This window comes from Phalangium opilio, unplaced genomic scaffold (genome assembly GCF_054372755.1).
Source record: "Phalangium opilio isolate 3A_F unplaced genomic scaffold, DU_Popi_V2 ptg000056l_1, whole genome shotgun sequence".
NCBI lineage: Eukaryota > Metazoa > Arthropoda > Arachnida > Opiliones > Phalangiidae > Phalangium > Phalangium opilio.
Genome location: NW_028324175.1, coordinates 6,286,936 through 6,305,977, shown reverse-complemented (window position 1 = coordinate 6,305,977; position 19,042 = coordinate 6,286,936). Strand labels below are relative to the sequence as shown.

Genomic DNA, 19,042 nt, shown 5'->3' with positions numbered 1-19,042 from the left:
TATCTTGATAAGCTAATTACCGCATGCATTATATCTGGTCTTGTACGTTGTGCTATGTATAGCAATATTCCTATTAGTTGTCGGTATGGAAAATCTACTCTTTGCCCATCAGGTGGACATTGTCGTTTTGAGAATACAACGCCAACTGGTACCGCTATTTCATAGATTCTGGTTAGTTCCATATCCCATGCTTCTTTTATTTTAGCAATATATCCCTTTTGATGCATATATGCTGTGCCATTCGTGTGAAATTCAAATTCTATCCCAAGAAAATAGTGCAATGGTCCAAGGTTGTTTATTTCGAATTCGGATTCAAGTCTTGTCGTTATTTCCTTCATTACTTGGTTATTTTTAGCAATTATTATGATATCATCTACGTATACTAGTAGTATCCCCTTATCTTCATAATGGTAAATACAATTACAACCTTGTAACTTCTTAAAGTTCAAATCATGTAATGTTTTGTCTAACTGTTCATACCACTGCCTACCGCTTTGTTTTAACCCGTATAACGCCTTGTTTAATTTCCAAACATACTGTTCTTTTCCTGATTGAACAAAACCCTTTGGTTGCCTTAAGTATATATCTTCTTTTAAATCGCCATATAAGTATGCATTCTTTACATCTAGTTGTGTATGAGTCCATCCCAAACATAGGATAAATATGATTACGCAAATTCTTACAAGTGCAAAATTGATAACTGGCGCATACGTCGTCGTATAATCTGATCCAAATTCTTGTGAAAATCCTTGGGCTACTAGTCGCGCTTTATGCCGTATAGTTTCGCCGTTTGCATTCTGTTTCAAGGCGTAAACCCATTTCGTTCCAATAATATGTTGGTTTTCTGGTTTCTTCACTAGATCATATACGTTTCGTTTTGCAATTGTTTGTAATTCCATATCCATGGCGTCTTCCCATTTATCTTTGTCTTCACTCTCTATGGCTTCTTCATACGTCTTTGGAATCGTCATACAATGGAATTCAATATTTCCTAACATATCTCTGGCATATCTTGCCTGCTGTTTTGCCTTAGGCTTAAATGAAAATTTACTCATGTCATGCTGGATCCCTCTTTGGCGTAAACAAGCTTTCACTTCATTATATGATCTCAACCTTTCCTCTTCATCCGTGATGTAGTAGACATCTATTCTTGGCCCAGATGTTCTCGGTACTTCTTTTCTTCGCCATCCTCTTGGTAATTCTAAATCTTCTTCTTTATTTGGGAATATATCTTCTTTCTTCTGAGGTTCCACGTTATCTTTATGATCTGGGAAATGAAATGTGACCATGTCGTCTTTCTCCTTGGGCTTCACGTGTTCTTTGTTGGTACGTGTGGGTCTTCGGAATGTGACCCTTTCTTCATCATCATCAGATTCATGGCTAGTTTCTTCCATATTGTCTTCTACAGATTGTTCCATACTGTCCTCGAATTCATCATCAGATGTTTCTTCGGCTTCATCAGCAAATCGTACTGTTTTTTTGGTCTTTGCTGGTTCCAAACTAGGGTTCGAAAATTACGGTAATTTTGGAAAATGGTAAATTACGCCGTAATTTACCGCGTAAATTACCGTTCATGGTAATTTACGAAAATTCAAAAATTTATTTATATTGATCGTTTTTAAGTTAAATAATGAAAAATATCACTTGAACACAGCTATTCTTTTTATAGCATAGTATCTTACATTATTTAAACACCGAGTTTTGATGTTTGCAGCTCAAAATACTTTTGAACAGCAACATCCACTTTCTTCTTCTTACCTATTTTGCGAATTATTGCTATTTCACGTTTTTAGAACAAAATTCTAGAGAAGGGCCGATACCAGTTTAAACCGATACCGATATATCGGTTTAGTCAAATTTCGGTGCCGATATTGGTATCGGTATGGGCCCATATCTATAAATTTCTAACAACTACAGCTTTCCAGCTGAAGCAAACGAATTCGACAACAAGAATAGACGAGAAAATCAGATTTCATTTCCTTAATCAAATTTTTCCCACGCTTGCCGTTCGACCTTTTATGACTTACTCATGTCTCATGGGAAGAAATAAGTGTGCATGCACGGGTAGAGCAAAATATGGAGCTTTTAGACAATTTTCCAAGAGAAGGAAATGAAAATTCGGTGGTAAATTACCATCGTGGTAATTTACCAGCGTAAATTACCACGGTAATTACCAGGGTAATTACCGTTTTCGTAATTTACCCGAGAAAATCGTAAATTACAGTTACCCTGGTAAATTACCGTGTAAATTACCATGGTAATTTACCGATTTAGAACCCTATTCCAAACACTCTTCATCATAGTGTTCTACTATTTCAACCTTCGCGTTAACTTCCTGTATCCCAATTTATCTTCGTCAAATGATACATGTTTCAGTTCAATTATCTTGTCTTGATCTGGAAACCATATTCTATATCCTTTAGTTTTAATTGCATACCCAATGAAAACACCAATTCTTGATCTGTTTTGTAGTTTGTTTCTTCTTGGTTTGGGTATCAATGCAAATGCCGTACATCCATATCGTTTAAGGTGTCGTACACTTGGTTTCTTTCCCATCCATCGTTCTAAAGGAACTTGATTTTTAAGTTTGTCATGAGGTAATCTATTGTACAGGTATGTAAACGCCATTGCAGCTTCGCCCCATAATTTCAAAGGTAATTTTGCATCTTGTAACATCGTACGAATGCCTTCTGTTATTGTCCTATTGAATCTTTCCGCGATGCCGCTCATTTCTGGAGTGTATGTATTGGTTCTTTCGAGTTTTATTCCCAATTTCTTACTATTATTCTCAAATTGCCTATTACAGTATTCTAAGCCATTGTCTGTTCGTAAGACCTTGATGTCCTTGCCTGTTTGCCTTTCTACGAATCGTTTAAACTCTTGAAATTTGTCGTACGCTTGATCTTTCGTTTGCATAATATAAATCGTAGCTCTTCTTGTATAGTCATCGATAAACGAAATAAAATATCTGCCACCACATCTTGACGTTATAGGTGAGGGTCCCCATACATCACTATGTATTATCTCTAATGGTTGTGTGGTTTTAATTTTCTCACTTGTTCGAGACGGATATTTCGCAGCTTTTGATAATCGGCAAGGTTGACAAACGCCTAACTCCCCATCCAATTTAGGTATGCCTTCGACTAAATGCTTGTCGTGTAATTCCTTCAATTTTCTTTCGTTAGGGTGCCCTAATCGTTGGTGCCATCTCATTATATCATGCGTTTGACTTGTTAATGTGCTTATGTGCTGCTTACTATCTTGTTCTGGTTCATCAATATGTACTTTGACGTCTGCGACGTATAAATTCTCCTCCGTTAACCTGGCGCTCAGGAAGAATTTCCTCTTCTCATCGTATACCTTTGCTTTTCCATTTTCCACGATAGTCTTGTATCCGTTCACATCGAATTTTCTCACTGATAATAAATTTCTATTATACCCTGGTACATGTATGACATCTATCAAATCAATTATTTCCTGTCCATTTCTAATTGATAATGCGACATTCCCTATGCCTATAGCTTTAGCTCCACCTTCAGCTATTTCTACTGATGATTCTATGGGTTTATAGTTTGAGAACCATTCCCTCTTATGGCAAAAATGATGCGAAGCTCCTGCGTCAAATATCCAGGCTTCCTTATCCTTTATCGCTAGTAAGGCTGATGCGAAATGAGCTCGTCTACTTTCATTGTCGCTTGATTGCTTATGTTTCTGTTTATTTGTTTTATTTGACCAACAATCTCTTGCATAATGACCTTCTTTACCACAATTAAAACATATTATCATAGTTTTATTAATCCTATTCCTTGATTGACTTCTTTTGCGACTATTACTTCTATTGGGCCTCGGCTGATTCAAGTTATTTGGGGTCCTAACTCTACTTCTTTGTTGCAAGTGAGATGAATAACCGGCTTGTTCATAATCATCTTCACAATCTTCTCTCCTTTGCCTATCATATTCTGATATTAGCAACTGGTTCACGTTCTTCGGAGTAAAATCTTTATCAGGCCAATGATACGTTAAAGTCTTGATTTGCCTATAGGCAGTTTATGTAACATTTGGAAGGCTATTTCCATGTCCGATATTTGTAAACCCGCTGCTTTCAAATTATCTGCTATCACTATTAAACTTGCTAAGTGTGTTGCCATTGAGCCACCCTTATATCGACAGCTTATAAATTCTGATCGTAAGTCTGCCATACGCGCTTTTGATTTGGGTTCATATATTCCTGCTAAAATATCCCACGCTTCCTTTGCTGTATCGCTTTTCTCTATAATACTCTTGTGGGGGTCATCACACGCTAATGATAATTTTGATAACGCTTTCTGCGATCTTCAAAGATATGCTGTTTTTGCGTCTTCTGAAGCTGATGCATCTGGTTCTTTTTCTTTTCCATCCAGGAATCCCCATAAACCATAGTCTAATAATGCCATTCGCATATCGCGCTTCCAAGTCTCATAATTGCAATCATTTAATTTTCGAAATGATAGAGCATTGCCCGCGTTGTTAGTCTCTACGTAATCAGCCATTGTAATTATAAATATTCCCTACTTTACTTTACTTAAATTTGCCAGCTTATCATGTCATATAATACTCTAGTAATAATCTTTAAATGCTTATTAACTCCCTTCTTATTTAACTTCCCTAGTACTCCTTAACTTCTCAAATGGTTTTATGATTGGCTTATTTCTGTTTACAAGCTATGATTCTTACTTAATGGTCTTATTATTATTATTAAATTATGGTTAAAATGTTCCATTAAATGTTCATCAGTTCATACTTGGATCACCATTACTATTATACTTAAATTATAATTATTATCGCGTACTGTTCAGTCTTAGGTTTCTTCTTATTATGTGTAACTCACCGCCGTTGTTTGTACTGTTCTTGTCCTCTGTTGTATGGCTTCTTGTTTCTTAAGTCGCTCTTCCTTGGTTGCTTGTTGTGAGCATGTTTTAACTTGTCCAAGACAGTTCCATTCCTCGATTAGTTGACACACTTGGCCTGGGTTTTCTAACCCTAACTTCCACGTTGTACCGGATTACCGCACTGATTTTGACTGCCCCGTTCGTCGTTAAGCCTCGGCTATTTACGTTGACTCCGTCCGCGTTTATTACCGCGTCATTACCATTAATCACGTTAAATACTTGTTGAATACCGTTAAATACCGCGAACCACGCTCTGCTACCATGTTAAAATAATATTCAAGTAATGACGCCGGATTATATAAAACCATATTAGTTTATTATTAATCTGTTTAAGTTAAGTTAGTCATCGTTCTTCAAAGCACTCTTACTGTTATTACATACTGGTTATAATTACAAATAGTTGAATACGTCCTACTACAATACTAGGTCTACTTAACGTAAAACACGAGAGGCACATCCTGAGGGAGACTCACTGGTAGAGAACCGATCGAGAGAGAGAGTGTATTATCACTAATTCAGTCTAATCCTAAACTCGGGTTAGGTGCAAAGGTTCTTTATCTCTATCATGTGATTATAGCGAAGATAACTGTTCAGTTCAGTTCAGTTCCAACAAGATTACTAATCTCCTGTTGCTCGTGCCGTGATTTCCTTGCCGCCACCGCGTCTAGTTTTCCCAAGGATGATGGGGGGAGGGGGATGATCCGAAATCTGAGATAAATGTAAGTGCACTAAGTGTGGCACGACTCAGTTTGGGTGGGACGCCAAAAATGCAGGAGGAATAGTCGGACTCAATTGTAATTGGCTCAGAAGGGCTACAGAAGAACCAATTACAATTGAGTCAGACTATTCCTCCCCCATTTTTGGCGTTCCACCCAATGTTAGCCGTTCCACAGTTAGCGCACCTGCTTCTCTAAGATTTCGCATCCAACCCCCATCATCTTTGGTTCTCCTATCCCTATAGCGTTTAAAAGATCAAGGCTAAACAAATTTCTTTATTGTAACTTTGCTAGGTATGGATTTGCATTCTGTGCCTGTTTCCCGCTATGGCCATTTTCTTGAATTTGCTGGCGGTTCGATTTTTTGTCGATTTGAAGGCCTCGAATAACAGGTTTTTTTGGTCGTTCGGTGACGCTCTTTGGTACGAATTCGGCGCCCTCCTTGACACCGGAGCCGAACCACCCAGGCGATTGGAGCGCAGTTCCATGAAAGTCGGCTTGATTGGTTGGCTCATCTTTTCCATGATCGCCTACGCTTCCTTTTCGGGTCAATTAAGTAAGAAGCAAAATGTCTCTCATATATATCGCTATATTAATTTGTAGATGTAATTCGGTTTGCACTCGTACTCGCGATTTTCATGGACGAGTTAACCCTAGATGTTCGAAAATAAATCGTTGTCTCAAGCCTGGTTTTCACCGCCGAATATTTAACGTAACATTAAAAAATAATCGGCAAAATTTTGCGGAAAATTCCTTAAAAAAAGGCGGCAAAACGTTTTCACTAAAACTTGCAATATCATAAGTACCATAATTACCCCTGATAAGTAAAACACGCCCGTTGGTCTAATGTAACCAGCATGTTCATCTGAACCCTATACAAGTTAAGTATAAGCGACGCCGTGCGGCCTTTTTTGTCCCAACTTTTTAGCCAATGGGAAACGTTTCTAAGGGTGCTCTAACTTCCCAGAAGTCTGACTTAGAATCTCGGTAAATGGATAGTGCTCATTCATAGATTCTGGGTCAGAATTCTGAGTAAGTAAACATTAAGGTTTCGTCTGCTACACGTATGGACACAGGCCACAGAAGCCCAAGCTACAAATATCGTAAGTGTAATTGATGAATTAGTACCGTTATCCATCATTGTTTAATATATGTCGCAACAAAAATGTTTTAAGTTACAACCCTAAACCTATACTCGCGCGCTTAAAGGTCGCCATTACTCCAACACTGGTCCGTGGCCTACAAGATATCTGTAGGGGAGGTCTGAATATGAGCCTCCGCGGACGATTTACAGTTTCAAATGACTACAAGAGGCCGCCTCCATCGTTTTTTTGGGTGAAAATGCCCGTTACATTGGTCCTATGGGCGTGTTGTACTTATCAGGGGTAATTATGGTTGCTATGGTAATATCATGAAAGTGGGCAAGCTCGTGGAGACCAAGTCTTACCAGTTATGTTGAAAACACACCAATAGTAACCTTTCGTCTTAATTTAAAGTTGTTAAACAACACCTCTGAAAGTGTTAAATGGACCATTTTTAGCACTGCATCTTAAAAATATTTCCCACTGACACATTTATTACACCTCATTGAGATATTTCTTACACCTTTTAAAACAATATTTTTAAAAATTGTTCTTTAAGTGCTTGTACTTTGTATGTTCTTCCAAAATTCTTCAAATGGCGTGAATTTGAACTACCGAAGTGGGAAATAATGCAGAAAAGGCGTGTAATATTGTAAGGAAGGCTGTATTACACAACGTGATTTTAATACAGTTTGACACCTTTACCACATCGTGCTACTCTCAGTAAAGATGCTATATATACTTTTCACTGTAAACACACTATATTTTAGTGTTTTTACCACCTATAAAAGTAGTTTTTATGGGTAAACATTTCACACAGACCGAAACCAAAATTGGGAGTTCTCATTCGAAAACACTCCCGCAATTTAGGCGGTTTCGAAAAGTGGTAAATAGTCTCAAACGAAAGTGTTCATGGCTAAAATTTCTCTGTTAATAACAGAGTTGCAACGTGCCACATTATCTAACGATTTGAAGTCTTATCTAAATATAAGAGAAAGGTGAAATAAGCCATAATCCATAACATATCCGTTGTTATTATTGTAACATGATGTTTAAAAAGAAAAATTTATATTTAAATTATGGTAAATAAACATGTTCCAGTAAATTGTTGAGATATTTATGGATTTTTAATGAAAGGTTTGTCTGTAGTTCAAATTTACATCCGCAGAATCACGAAATTTTAGTGCAGAAGAAACTTTGTTATTATGGGTTTTCTAAACTATTAATTCAACCGATAACCAATACGCAGAGTGTGGGCGTTGTGAGCACTTAACGATAAATTAGCCTTGTTTGATTGAATTAAAAATGTTAAACCCGGGACGCAATGCGTCAAAACAATTAACGATTATAGAACTTTAATTATGGGTAATGTCAAATAAGGTGGACTTCGAAACTCTTCATTAGATATTAAGCTGAAAGGATTTAAACACACTTATTTGAACAATGGGTGTCGAAAATAAGAATGGAAATTGTTCAACAGAGGTGCAGTTTAACACCTTTTCAACTCGTCTTTCGTACTAAAAGATAATTGTTACTCTTTTATGTGTGTTGTGCAATTCCTTACAGGATGTGTCTCCGCACCTTGGCGAGCTTAAAATAACACTTTTAAGCGTGTCGCATAACAACTTTAAGAGTGTCGCGTAACGCCTTAAAGAGTGTCGCGTAACGCCTTAAAGAGTGTCGCGTAACGCCTTAAAGAGTGTCGCGTAACGCCTTAAAGAGTGTCGCGTAACGCCTTAAAGAGTGTCGCGTGACGCCTTAAAGAGTGTCGCGTGACGCCTTAAAGAGTGTCGCGTGACGCCTTAAAGAGTGTCGCGTGACGCCTTAAAGAGTGTCGCGTGACGCCTTAAAGAGTGTCGCGTGACGCTTTTAAGAGTGTCGCTTGACGCTCTTAGAGTGTCGCGTGACTCTTTTAAGAGTGTCGCGTGACGCTTTTAAGAGTGTCGCGTAATGCTTTTAAAAGTGTCACATAACACATTTAGCAGGTTTTATAAAGCTAATACCACCTGATCACCAATTCCTTTTCCTTAGCTACTTTTTACTCAGGGATAAAAATATTTTCTTAAGAAAATATCATCTTTAAAAAATGCTGTTATATTTACTTTAATACGAACAATTACATCTTTTTCCTTGCATTTATAATCTTTGGATTGACTTCAAAATTAAAAGATATATAGAAACGGAAGACCTCATATAAAAAACAAGTTATTGATTTTCAATCCCGCAGTATTATTATTTAATTTCCATGTTTAATTTCAAACGGTGTTTTAAAGGTTTCTATTACCGAATTTACACCAAATTATCTGGAAAAACTTAAGGTGATGAAACTCTATTTTGGGTGTTTTTAATTTGCAAAACATTTGTTTTCTTAAATTACACTCTTTTGAAACTTCCATTTCGCTAAATATTAATTATCCACAAAACTATTTCATAATCATAAGTCAATGAAAAAATGCGAAATTGTTCTCTCGCCGCTCTCGCGTTATTGTATGGTACTGTATGAGACAGTTTAACTATAGCATTTAAAAATTTACAGAATTGTGCTAAAAAATACCAGTTTATAAAATTTAAAGTCTGAGATCTACCCTTACAACACCCTTTCCGAAGAAAAAGGAGTAATTCCAGATAGATTTTACACCTTTATTAACTAAGCTTTTTTTCGTAGATAATGGTCACCTTTAAAATACCAATATAACACCGTTTTTGTTATTCATGTGAAAATGTTAGGTGTTATATAGGTGTTTTTAAAAAGTACACCATTTTCACTCCAAAGAAACACTAAATTTTTTTTTGTGTGTTGAAACAGTTTAACTGCCGTTCTTCTCTGATTCGTGGCCATAGTACCCTAATTTTATCCTCCAAACAGTAATTGCATGCCATTTTAAAACTTAATGACAAATCCAGGTCACTTTGATTCTCTAGCAATAACCTGGCCATCTTGGGTCGATTCAATGGTCCTTCAACCGTCCAACTCAAATTGTCCAGATGGTGCTTCAAGCTGGTGTCGTTGACGTCGTCGTTAATTTCGTTAAGCCACTTAATTATTTCATGTCCTACGTCAGTCAATATCAACATGGTCATTTCTTTAAATAGTGTTGGTACGTTGGAGCGCTTTAGATAGACAATTGCTTGGTCGTTCAATGCCTTGGCCTCCAGACAGTAGCGGTTCAAGACAAAGTTCTCCGCAAAGGCGCCGTCGAACTTAAATTTATCCAGAAAAGATCGTAAGGATTCTTTATTTGCCTTAACCCAAACTGACGAGGCGAAATTAGTCAGGGCTTGACGTTGCAAAGAAATCATAGCAGTTTGGCCAGCTCCATTTTGAATTATTCAGTACGACTTTCGTATGGATGCGTCGACGTTTAAGGATTCTCAAATGCGAGTAATAAACTTCACTGAATTTCGTGGCTTTTCAGAATCTGTAATTTATACGTTGTGGCTTCTCGCTGTTTTTCAAATGCGACTAACCTAAAAACCATACAAGAACTAATGGCTATTATTAATTGTTTACATCCGAAACGAAAAAGAAAACCATGACTTAATGCAGCCATAAGACATCCTACAGCAAAAAAAAAAAAATCAGAATATCGGCCGCCTTACATATTACCGATTTTATCATAAGCTAGGGCTTAGCTTGTTAAGCCATTCCTCGGACAATACTTCAGTTTTACTATACTGATAACTAATCACATTTGTAACACTAAAATAGCGAAGCTCAGAATGTTTTTAACGCTCATACGACAAGCACTTACCGAACAAACTCTGCTCAAAATTAATTCATTCCAGTCCCAGCGACAAAAAATGGTTAACTATAATGGCGACGGTGTGTTTTAATTAGGCTTAAGTTTGAATATCACGCGCGTCACGACGCAAGCTGCTCGCGCTAGCAGCGCAGCGTCCGGGAGCGCGTGATCGAGTGGGTTATGTTTGAACGGAAGATGGAGCTACAGTAGGATTTAAAAACAAGATGATAAAGACCCCTGGTTAAATGACTTGGAAATATTCATATTAACAGCACTCTATATGACCTCCGCCATATTTTAAAATGGCGGGCCAGGGTCAACGCCGCGTTCCTTCGCTCCTGGTAGAATCCCCCAGCCGAATTTAGAATATATTTATAGGAACCATAATACACCGGGGCATTTTTAAATAGTAAGCTACAATATAAAGCTATCTCAGTTGTGACGTCAGTGGCTAGGTAAAACGTCACAGACTTAGCTTTGTTAGAGGGCGGCCATGTTTGGTTCTAAGGGCAAATAGCATGGGTGACGTCACACCAAGGCTTCAGAATAAAATGATTGAAAGAATGTAACAACTACAATTGCAATTCTGAAGTACTCTAAATAATTAAAATTCTTGCGTATGAATTTAGATGGGAAAAAGTTTATTGTGACCAAAAAGTAAACATTAAATTGGTAAATATTTGAAAATAAAAGACTTATATTACTCAGTGTAATTATTCTTTAATCAATTTTTACGTAAGTATCTAACTACAAATGCATTACTTATTTAAAACTGAGCAATTTTGGAAAAAAATCCTTCAGAACAAAATTCGATGAAAACGTGTTTAGAAAACCAAAACGCATTAATTTGTGAAAATACTTTGCAAAACACAAAATTTTAAGTAATTTTATACTGATTGTAACAGTTTAACAATCTAATCAAAGCGGTTGAGATTCCAATGCGGAAAAATCTCAGCAATAATATCCTTAAAAGGAACTAAGCGACGATCATACTCTGATGCCTTAATTAGGTTTTCAGCTACATTCTTGCTGTAAAGGGCACGAGCGAGGTAATATTTCAAAAGATTCAAGTCGTGTTTAGCCAACGAGTAGACAATTCTATAACGATGATTTAGGTCCTTGGGGTAACCCTTGGGTCCAACGCTTTCAATTACCATTTTAATGGAAACATCGTCTTCGTTGCGACACAGTTGATAAAAGATGCGAGGCAACAATGAAGAAACTTTTATTAACTCTTTTTTAGTGAATCTGGTCCAATAATGTCTGAACAAAATCCTAGAGTTGTAACGTTTGAAAAACCCCAATGATCCATCAGCTAGCTCTAACAAATCATTGCCATTTGAAGCATTCACTGTGTCTTCCATCTCGCTTAAGTGCTGGTCAAATGCCTTTACAAACTCGGTATTTTGCCATGCAAAGTAATTGAAAGTTGTCCTTAACATTAGGATAAGGCACCAAGGCATGATCTCGCGCATTTCCATAAAATTTAATTGACTTAACAAATAAGCAAAAACCGATTCGTCGCAGAGCAAATATTTTTTTACATGAAATGATTTGAAAACATTCAAGGCCTCATTTTTATCTGCATCACTTAAACTATTAAATAGAAATTTAACTGTTTCAATAGTATAACGACGACTAAAAACAACCTTAAGTAAACATCCTACATCAATAGACCTTCCATAAAAATTTAACACCAAGTCTAGACGGGTAAACAATACGTTCCGCAAGTGTTCGTCTAGTTTACAAATCCAGTATTTTACCAACGCATTTTCATCATCGAGATCTTTTAACTCCCGTTCTTCTCTGATTCGTGGCCATAGTTCCCTAATTTTATCCTCCAAACAGTATTCGCATGCCACTTTAAAACTGAATGACAAATCAAGGTCACTTTGATTCTCTAGCAGTAATCTGACCATCTTGGGTCGATTTAATGGTCCTTCAACCGTCCAACTCAAATTGGAGACTTGGTGCTCCAAGGTGGTGTCGTTGACGTCGTCTTCAATTTCGTTAAGCCACTTAATTATTTCTTGTCCTACATCAGTCAATATCATCATGGTCATTTCTTTAAAAAGTGTTGGTATGTTGGAACGCTTCAGCTCGGCAATTGCTTGGTCGTTCAATGGCTCGGCCTCCAGATCGGATCGTAAGAATTGTTTATTTGCCTTTATCCAAACTGACGAGGCGAAATTAGTCAGGGCTTGACGTTGCAACGAAATCATAGGCAGTTTGGCCAGCTCCATTTTGAATTATTCAATACGACGTTCGTATGGGAAAATGCTGGATACGTTGACGTTTCAGGATTCTCAAAAGCGAGTAACAAACTTCACTGAATTTCTTGGCTATACAGAATAGAGATGGGCCGATACCGATACCATATCGGTATCGGTACCGATATTTGGCTTTAACCGATATATCGGTATCGGTTAAAAATGAACCGATATTTCTACCTGATATTTTTTGAAGAAAATAAATACTTATGTTGAGAGTAGATGGTGCCATAAGACCTAAACTCTGAGACAGCACAGTTTTTCATCTATTTTTGGATAACGTAACTTGTGTCTAAAATGGGTTTTATAGTTTCAATTACCGAAATTGGATCGAGAATCATCTATAGAGATGGGCCGATACCGATACTATATCGGTATCGGTTTGATATCGGTTTAATCGAAGGATCGGGTAAAATATCGGTATCGGTACGTATCGGTTTCCCAAGTATCGGATCATATCGGTATCGGTTTAAACTGGTATCGGCCCATCTCTAATACAGAATCCGTCATTTACACGTTGGGGGTTCTCGCTCTATTTCAAATGAGCCTTACCTAAAAACCATATAAGAACTAATGGCTATTATTAATTGTTTACATTCGAAACGAAAAAGAAAACCATGACTTAATGCAGCCATACCGAAACCCCTCCCCCCCAAAAAAAACCCATGAATTCCTGCAGCCATAGCATCATAAGACATGAATTCATGTAGCCATAGCAAAATAAAACATTAATTCTTTCATTTTACCCTTGTATTGACTCAATTTTGCTACAAACGGCAAAACTGAAGCTACAACTATTCAATTTTAGAGACTTCCCTACATCACAATATTTTATTAATTTTTTCTCTCAGCTGAACAATAAAGAATGAAATTACTGAAAGGACGCAACGACTACAATTTCAATTCGGAAGTGGAAGTATGAACTTTGTCGTGACAAAAAAGAGGAAACATAAAATTGGTAAAAACCCCCAAAATAAGAGTAAGCTACTGAGCTCAGTGTAATTAATCACTAAACAATCTTCACAGAAGTATTTAACTACAACTGCATCCAATTCTAAATTACTTGATTTAAAACTGAGCAGTTTTTTAAAAAAAATTCTTGAGAACAAAATTCGATGAAAACATATTTAGACTGATGGCGCCCCCCTATCGACGAGCGAAGGAGTTATTAAATATAAAAACTAAAGCGCGGAAATCCAAGTTGCAATTTCTTGATTTTTGAAAACGTATTTTTAGTTTACCTTCGCTACGTGTAGGGGCGCCACTAGTCTTTCACCCCATCACACATGCGAAGGGGTGAATGCCTTAAAACCGTCACAAAAACTGACTCTCAACAGTTCCTCTTGAATCTCTATGCATAAAATACGCTTCCAGCACAAAAAAACAGAGGTGATCCTAAACTATTTCAGTCCATATAACTATGTCTAACTAGTGTCTAAATCGTCCCAGTCTATCTTTTATTCCTAAATGACCCTGGGTAATCGATTGAACCTAGTCACGCACTTCGTCCTAAGGTAAGCTATCTTTCGTAACGGAAATATTAACTTAGGGGAAGTTCCCAAGTCCCATTCTCCTCCAGTACAGTTCTTCTTAGGAAAACATAACTGAATTCCTCTTTTAGAATTTCCTATTTCTTCTCCTTACCCCCTTCCCGCCCCCACCTTATACACTTAATCTTAACTGAGAGCTTTTTATCATTATTTTTTATATAGGGACATATCTTTAAAGGAAAGGTATATTGTAGAATGTTTTACTCCAAAATTCCAAAGACCTACACATTTCAAATTGGAACTAAGAGAGTTCGGTCTTTTAAGGGTGGAAATTTAAACTCGAATTAGTTTTAGTTTTACAGTAATTTATAATTAGATTTGTTCCATAAGTTTGTCACTGGTTACAAACTGGAGCTTGTAATTTTGAAGTGATTGAGTAGATCATAGATTCTGGGTAAAGCGACGCCGACGCCTGGTGAGGCGCTGTCAAAGACTTAGTAATACCAGGGATAGATTTAATTTCAGAAGTAGGAATGGAGAACGGTTAGTATTTACTTCAGTCCGACTCAGCCCTGTGTAGAGCCCCTCCCTCCAACACGTAACGAAAAATTTAAACTATCTTATTGGCTGACTTAAACTACGTTTTGATGACGTTGCTGAAGGGGACGGTGAAAAATACGCAATCCCTTTTTACCTCTGTCGCTATGACCCGCCTCTTCTTTCATAACCCCCCCTCCGTCCCGTGGAAGGGGATCCGGGCGACGCGTGCCCAAATTAATCTGTTCTCCAATCTCCATTCCTACTTCTAAAATTAAATCTATTCATGCTACCACCAACTATCGTCCAATAGAATTTTTACCCAAATGTCTTCTATCCAGCGCTGTCTAACGCGTAGAATCCAGAAAGTAAACTTAATTGCCCGTTATCTTATTTAATATTGAAAATAGACAAAAAGTACCATTTGAAATAGACCTACTATTTTATATGTTATTTCGAACAAAAAGATAATTCTATCCTACAAGTCCTTTCCTTTAGAAAGTTGTAAATTAAAGAGTCTCACGATATATACTTGTGTATTTAACGGTACTGTGTAACTTGGACAAATATAAGACATTACAGTTTCTCTATAGGCCTACAAGTTTTGTAATTTCCAGTTTTAGTAATGGAAAATTTTGAGTTGATAAAATTGAGTATTTAATACTTCTCTTCGAGAAAAGTGTAACACCACAAAGCGGGGTAATTGTAACATGATTCTTCCTAACCAACATTTATTATAGCAAGGTTAATTGCTAAACCGAATCGCATACGCCATGTAAATAGTTAATTCCTCATCATTACTATATCTATTAGCGCTGCTTAACTATTTGCCAAGGCGAATGCATGCGCTTGTGTGTTAATTTTTGTTACAGCACGTCAAGACAATCAAGGTTTGTTGGTTAATTGATTGCTGAGGATTTAGTAAATACCAAACAGTTATAGAATTCACCCTAGCACGGTGCGATGCCCATCTGAAATTTGATGAGCACGAGAGCAAACAAAAAGGGACCATGACTCCTGGGTAGAATCATGTTACATAACTAAAGTATTAAGATGATACAGTGTCATCCTTCTTCTATTATCAACCCCTTCTGGTATGACCTTAAAAGCTACCAATGTCATAATGTAGAAGAGCTAAAACTAGTTGTTGGGGACTGGACAAAACCATCCCTCAAATATGGAAGCAGGAAGTGTCATGCCCTATTCCAAATTCCCTCACTTTCCAGGTTCAAGGCTTTTCCCTTGGCAAGTAATTTTTCCTCATAGATTTTCCAGTTTTAGTTGTTTGTTTGTAGAACAGTTTTTATTTGTTCGTGGAACAGTTTTTATTTGTTCGTGGAACAGTTTTTATTTGTTCGTAGAACAGTTTTTATTTGTTCGTGGAACAGTTTTTATTTGTTCGTGGAACAGTTTTTATTTGTTCGTGGAACAGTTTTAATTTGTTCGTGGAACAGTTTTTATTTGTTCGTGGAACAGTTTTTATTTGTTCGTGGAACAGTTTTTATTTGTTCGTGGAACAGTTTTTATTTGTTCGTGGAACAGTTTTTATTTGTTCGTGGAACAGTTTTTATTTGTTCGTGGAACAGTTTTTATTTGTTCGTGGAACAGTTTTATTTGTTCGTAGAACAGTTTTATTTGTTCGTAGAAAAGTTTTATTTGTTCGCTGAAAAGTTTTACTTGTTCGCTGAAAAGTTTTACTTGTTCGCTGAAAAGTTTTACTTGTTCGCTGAAAAGTTTTACTTGTTCGCTGAAAAGTTTTACTTGTTTGCTGAAAAGTTTTACTTGTTTGCTGAAAAGTTTTACTTGTTTGCTGAAAAGTTTTACTTGTTTGTGGAACAGTTTTGTTTGTTTGTGGAACAGTTTTATTTGTTCCGTTCGGGGAACAGTTTTTATTTGTTCGTGGAACAGTTTTTATTTGTTCGTGGAACAGTTTTTATTTGTTCGTGGAACAGTTTATATTTGTTCGTGGAACAGTTTTTACTTGTTTGTGGAACAGTTTTACTTTTTCGTGGAACAGTTTTACTTGTTCGTGGAACAGTTTCAATTGTTCGTGGAACAGTTTTTATTTGTTCGTGGAACAGTTTTTATATGTTCGCTGAACAGTTTATATTTGTTCGTGGAACAGTTTTACTTGTTCGTGGAACAGTTTTACTTGTTCGTGGAACAGTTTTTATTTGTTCCTGGAACAGTTTTTATTTGTTCGTGGAACAGTTTTTATTTATTCGTGGAACAGTTTTATTTATTCGTGGAACAGTTTTTATTTGTTCGTGGAACAGTTTTTATTTGTTCGTGGAACAGTTTTTATTTGTTCGTGGAACAGTTTTTATTTGTTCGTGGAACAGTTTTTATTTGTTCGTGGAACAGTTTTTATTTGTTCGTGGAACAGTTTTTATTTGTTCGTGAAACAGTTTTTATTTGTTCGTGGAACAGTTTTTATTTGTTCGTGGAACAGTTTTTATTTGTTCGTGGAACAGTTTTTATTTGTTCGTGGAACAGTTTTTATTTGTTCGTGGAACAGTTTTTATTTGTTCGTGGAACAGTTTTTATTTGTTCGTGGAACAGTTTTTATTTGTTCGTGGAACAGTTTTTATTTGTTCGTGGATCAGTTAGGACAATTAATTTAAAAACGACTAGGCCTAGTACGATGAAATTATAAACATGCTAGAACCAATAAAAGAAAATTAGTGAAACCAGGACAAAATTCCCCAACTTTTAGGACAATTTTCAAATTCCCCAACTTTTATCCAACATTTCACACGTATTTTCAAAATCCCAAACTTTCCATGACTTCCAGGTACTAAGGCAAACCCGGTTATGCTTTAGTATGCTCCCCTAAACCGGAATAGATTCCCCATAATGACATTTGGGAAAGTCATGTCATGCACTGCCAAAGTTGCAAGTGACATTAGAGGATTATAACTTCTATTCATCCATTGAAAGAAAATATTAACTTTCAAGGTTCTGGTTGCATTACCCTTGATGTTCAGTCTTGGCTAGATAAGTGCAACTAAACCAAGTAACTTGTGGATGATGAAGAAACCTTTTGATTCCCCTGAGTTTTTCAGGTTTTTTCCCACACATTTTTACGGGTTTTCCAGTTTTGAATGAACCCTGATAGAGTAATGGCAGTACTACCTATGCAAACAACCTACCTTTCTGTGTCATCAAACTCTTAGGCGCCTACAAGAGCGTGCCCAGAGGGAGGGATACATAGTCTACACCTCTCTCTACCGCCACTACTCTATTGCTTTATTGTCAATTGATTTTATCAACAGTAAGCTAATCTTTAAGCCCCATCTATGTCTGCGAAAATCTTATCACCAAACTAACAACTTACTAATCAACAAATATAGAACGCATTTTTCTTGTCACACTTATTATCATTATTGTTAGGTAATGATATTTTTAATTAAAACCCCCACGTAAATTTATGTAATTCTAAAAAGTGGAAATAATAAAATTTACTTACAATATTAATGATCTAGCTGTTGTGAATCCACATGTAATTTAGTTCAATAATGTCTTTAACAGAAAAAAAACACTTCCTTGTACTTTGAAAATGTTCAATTTTTAAAGGTTCTTCAGGAACTTCGCCACTTATTATTGACTAACTAAAGACGCGCGTTCTGGTCAAGTTCTTTGTCTTTGGTCCTCAGTTCCCGCCCAATTTTGGGCTAACAAAGGCTTAACTTAAAAACTTGTTGCTAGAAAAATTATAACACTTAATAAATTGAATAAACAATTATTTTATATAGTTATCTTAGATGTATCATTACCATATAATGCTTTCGTTTTTGAAGTTTAAACGGTTAATTGCCAGATCGTGACTTTGACGCAAAATTAACTTTGAGAATCGAGATTCTGACAAAGAAACAAAAGCAAAACTAAAAAGTAGGCTTAAGCCGGAAAGAACAACCGCGCTGCTAGCCTGCTAGTCTCGCTGAAATCAAGGCGGCAAAAATATTTTTAGATCGATGGTGCGTTGGGTCCAAAGTTTTTTAGATACCGGAAAACCGGACGTTTAAGGTTTGAGAGTCTTCAAAAGCAAAATAATGGTTTGTTCGTGTAGTGAATCTGAACGCCGTCTGCCTTTACATTGTAGTTATGTCTAGCCCTAGTCTGATGCCGTTATAAAATAAAATTTTTGCCAATCAGTTATTTTCCACCATGGAGTATTATTACAGTAGGCGTAGCTACAATATTAGACTCCTTCAAGGATAAAAACATTTTCACTCTAGTGAAACTGCTCCATGGAAAATATAGATGGCAACCAGAA

General features: G+C 36.6%; 2 protein-coding genes across 2 annotated transcripts in view; one reads left to right on the top strand and one right to left on the bottom strand.

Moving 5' to 3' along the window:
• The window catches only part of LOC149668263 (uncharacterized), a 31,501-nt gene that overhangs the window by 5,678 nt on the left and 6,781 nt on the right, over positions 1–19,042 (top strand). The gene's annotated exons all lie outside the window — the stretch shown is intronic.
• LOC149668264 (uncharacterized) lies at positions 11,338–18,795 on the bottom strand. The gene is made up of 3 exons (XM_089841124.1): positions 18,543–18,795; positions 18,236–18,470; positions 11,338–12,774 (listed from the first exon to the last, which is right to left on the bottom strand). The coding sequence occupies exon 3, from the start codon at positions 12,710–12,712 to the stop codon at positions 11,384–11,386; it is 1,329 nt and encodes a 442-aa protein (XP_089697250.1). The 5' UTR covers positions 12,713–12,774; positions 18,236–18,470; positions 18,543–18,795; the 3' UTR covers positions 11,338–11,383.